The 2,371-nt window shown below is 41.1% G+C and overlaps 1 protein-coding gene across 1 annotated transcript in view; it reads left to right on the top strand.

Moving 5' to 3' along the window:
• tenm3 (teneurin transmembrane protein 3) overlaps nucleotides 1–2,371 on the top strand; it is a gene marked incomplete at its 5' end in the record, with an annotated part of 142,446 nt that overhangs the window by 15,488 nt on the left and 124,587 nt on the right. The window contains 3 exon segments of the mRNA XM_014023597.1: nucleotides 178–302; nucleotides 1,205–1,460; nucleotides 1,606–1,707. Coding sequence (XP_013879051.1) covers nucleotides 178–302; nucleotides 1,205–1,460; nucleotides 1,606–1,707 — 483 coding nt within the window.

Below are 2,371 nucleotides of genomic sequence, written 5' to 3'. Positions count from 1 at the left end.
CTTAATAGAAACACAGCAGTTGCAAAACTGTGTTTTCGACATTAACAGAATATCAACAAAGTTTTGCGCACATTTGCAATGGAAACGCATGTTTTAATTATATCGAGGGGGGAAGTGTGTAAATGAAGCCTTAAATCATCAAATCACAGGTTGTTTTATTTTTTGTTCTTTTTTCAGGTGTATTTTGGAGGTCCCACATGTATATTGATCAACCACAGTTCTTAAAATTCAACATATCTGTCCAGAAAGATGCTTTGGTTGGTGTTTATGGACGCAAAGGTTTACCACCCTCACACACACAGGTTGGTTTTCTGAACACCACACACACACGTGCATGAACATTAACATGTGTCTGCAATGGACAAGAACAAAAGTCCAATTGCTTCATCTTTTTCTTTTTCCATATTCTGGATGACTGAGAGTCCACTGAAACGTATGACAGTCCCATCGGTCTTGGACCTTCTTGGTACTAAAGTGACTGGACTGATACTTTCAGCACATTGCTCTAAATACACACTGCAAAGTATCCAGTCAGAGGCAGGTTCATGTGTAAACACTGAACTAAACAAGCAGGTCAAATAATGAATTGCCTCTGATTGCACAACTTAAGAATCAACATGCTAACATGTAGCATCATGTTTATTTCTGAATGTGGCGTCACCTCATTTTATCCACCTTCAAGTCACATCAATGCCATGAGWGGTTCATACTGGAGTCTGGTTAAAATATAACAACTAGAGAAACAAATCCTTTTCCACAGAATCAGAATTGAGCATTAAGACTTGCAGTGTGAACGTAGCCTAACGTAGGTGCAGATTAGAGGTGTCCCGAGACCGATACCAGTATCGGTATCGGTGAGTACCTAAACTGAAATACTCGTACTTGTACTCAGTCTTGAAAAAACTGGTATCGGGACACCCCTAGTGCAGATCGTAGGCCATTTGTGGCACTCCAAGTGATTTTGTGCAGCTTGTGTCTGCAGTTTAAGAATGGTATCATTTTTGCAAATGTTTTCCCACATTTATGTTAAAATAGTTTTTTTTTTCAATCAGAACTTCTGTTGTAAAATMTGGAGATGTTTCAGCTTAGATATATGCCTAAACTCTGATACTTTAAAGCYATTCTTAACATTCTCTAAAGACTGTGAACTTAGTGAGACCAACAACAACTGAACCTGTTTGCTGTCTTGTATTTTGTGCTTCAGTACGACTTTGTGGAGCTGCTGGATGGTAGTCGTCTTATTTCCAAAGACAAGAGAGCGCTCCGTGACACAGACTCGGTGTACGCACACCTGGATGGTTTCCATGCTGAGGAGTCTGATGGTGGGTCTCGACACGCACGCTCAGTCACCGTGCTGGAAGCTGGGTTCATCCAGTACCTGGACACGGGGATTTGGCACGTGGCCGTTTACAACGATGGACGMAACACAGAACAAGTTTTCTACAACACCATCACTATAGGTGAGCCAGCTCCTCAGTGATGTTGTAATCAGCCACTGTTGTTGGAATTAAAACAATAAAGTCTTTGGGAACATTGGAAATTAATTAATTAGCATCACTTAAATCTCTCTCTCTGTGTGTGTCTCTCTCTCATATTGTGAACCAGAATCCATTATGGAGTGTCCTCAGAACTGCCATGGGAATGGTGACTGTCTCTCAGGAATATGRCACTGTTTCCCAGGCTTCTTACGGCCTGACTGCTCTCGAGGTAAAGAAGTTGTTTCCATGATGTTTTACTAACAGAAATCTTACGGGTGTTTTTTTTAATCATGCTCTTCATGATCCTTAGATGATGGAGGAACGTTTTCTTTCTTTTTTTAATTTAGAAATGCGTAATAATGTTTATTTTCTTGGCTTAAAGCCAAACCAAACTTCTACACAACCAACAGAAAGCCCTGAACTGCAGCACACCTCACCACACTGTGCCTTGCTGTTGATCATTGTGTGAGTGGTGAGGTACACCCTGGACAAGTTATTGATGGTATTGAATAAATGAATAAGAACAATGTGAATGGCAACAGAAACACTGGAATTTCTCCTGGAAAACAGGTTCTGGTTAGCCTGATCCTTGCCTTCCTACACAGTTCAACTTTATTCTAGTTTCCTTCACTGCTCCGTCTGGGATTTCTTCTACAGAGAAGAATTTCTCCTGGGCCAATCAGAGAACAGAAGGCGGAGTTTTGAATGACGTCGACTTTCTGCACAGTGTCTGCTAGTTGTTTTAGCATACAGCAGTGGAGGAAGTGAATGAAACCGGTCTGTGTTGATAAGGCTTCAAATTAAAATAAATTAGTCTGACAAAGCAGCAGCTCTCATTTACAGCCGTCTCGTTCGACTCGGTACTTCTCTCCTCTCAGTAGGGTTGTTTACAG

Source organism: Austrofundulus limnaeus, unplaced genomic scaffold, assembly GCF_001266775.1.
Source record: "Austrofundulus limnaeus strain Quisiro unplaced genomic scaffold, Austrofundulus_limnaeus-1.0 Scaffold379, whole genome shotgun sequence".
In the NCBI taxonomy this organism is placed as follows: domain Eukaryota; kingdom Metazoa; phylum Chordata; class Actinopteri; order Cyprinodontiformes; family Rivulidae; genus Austrofundulus; species Austrofundulus limnaeus.
The sequence above is the reverse complement of the archived record's forward strand: the minus strand, read 5'-3'. Positions and strand labels throughout refer to the sequence as shown.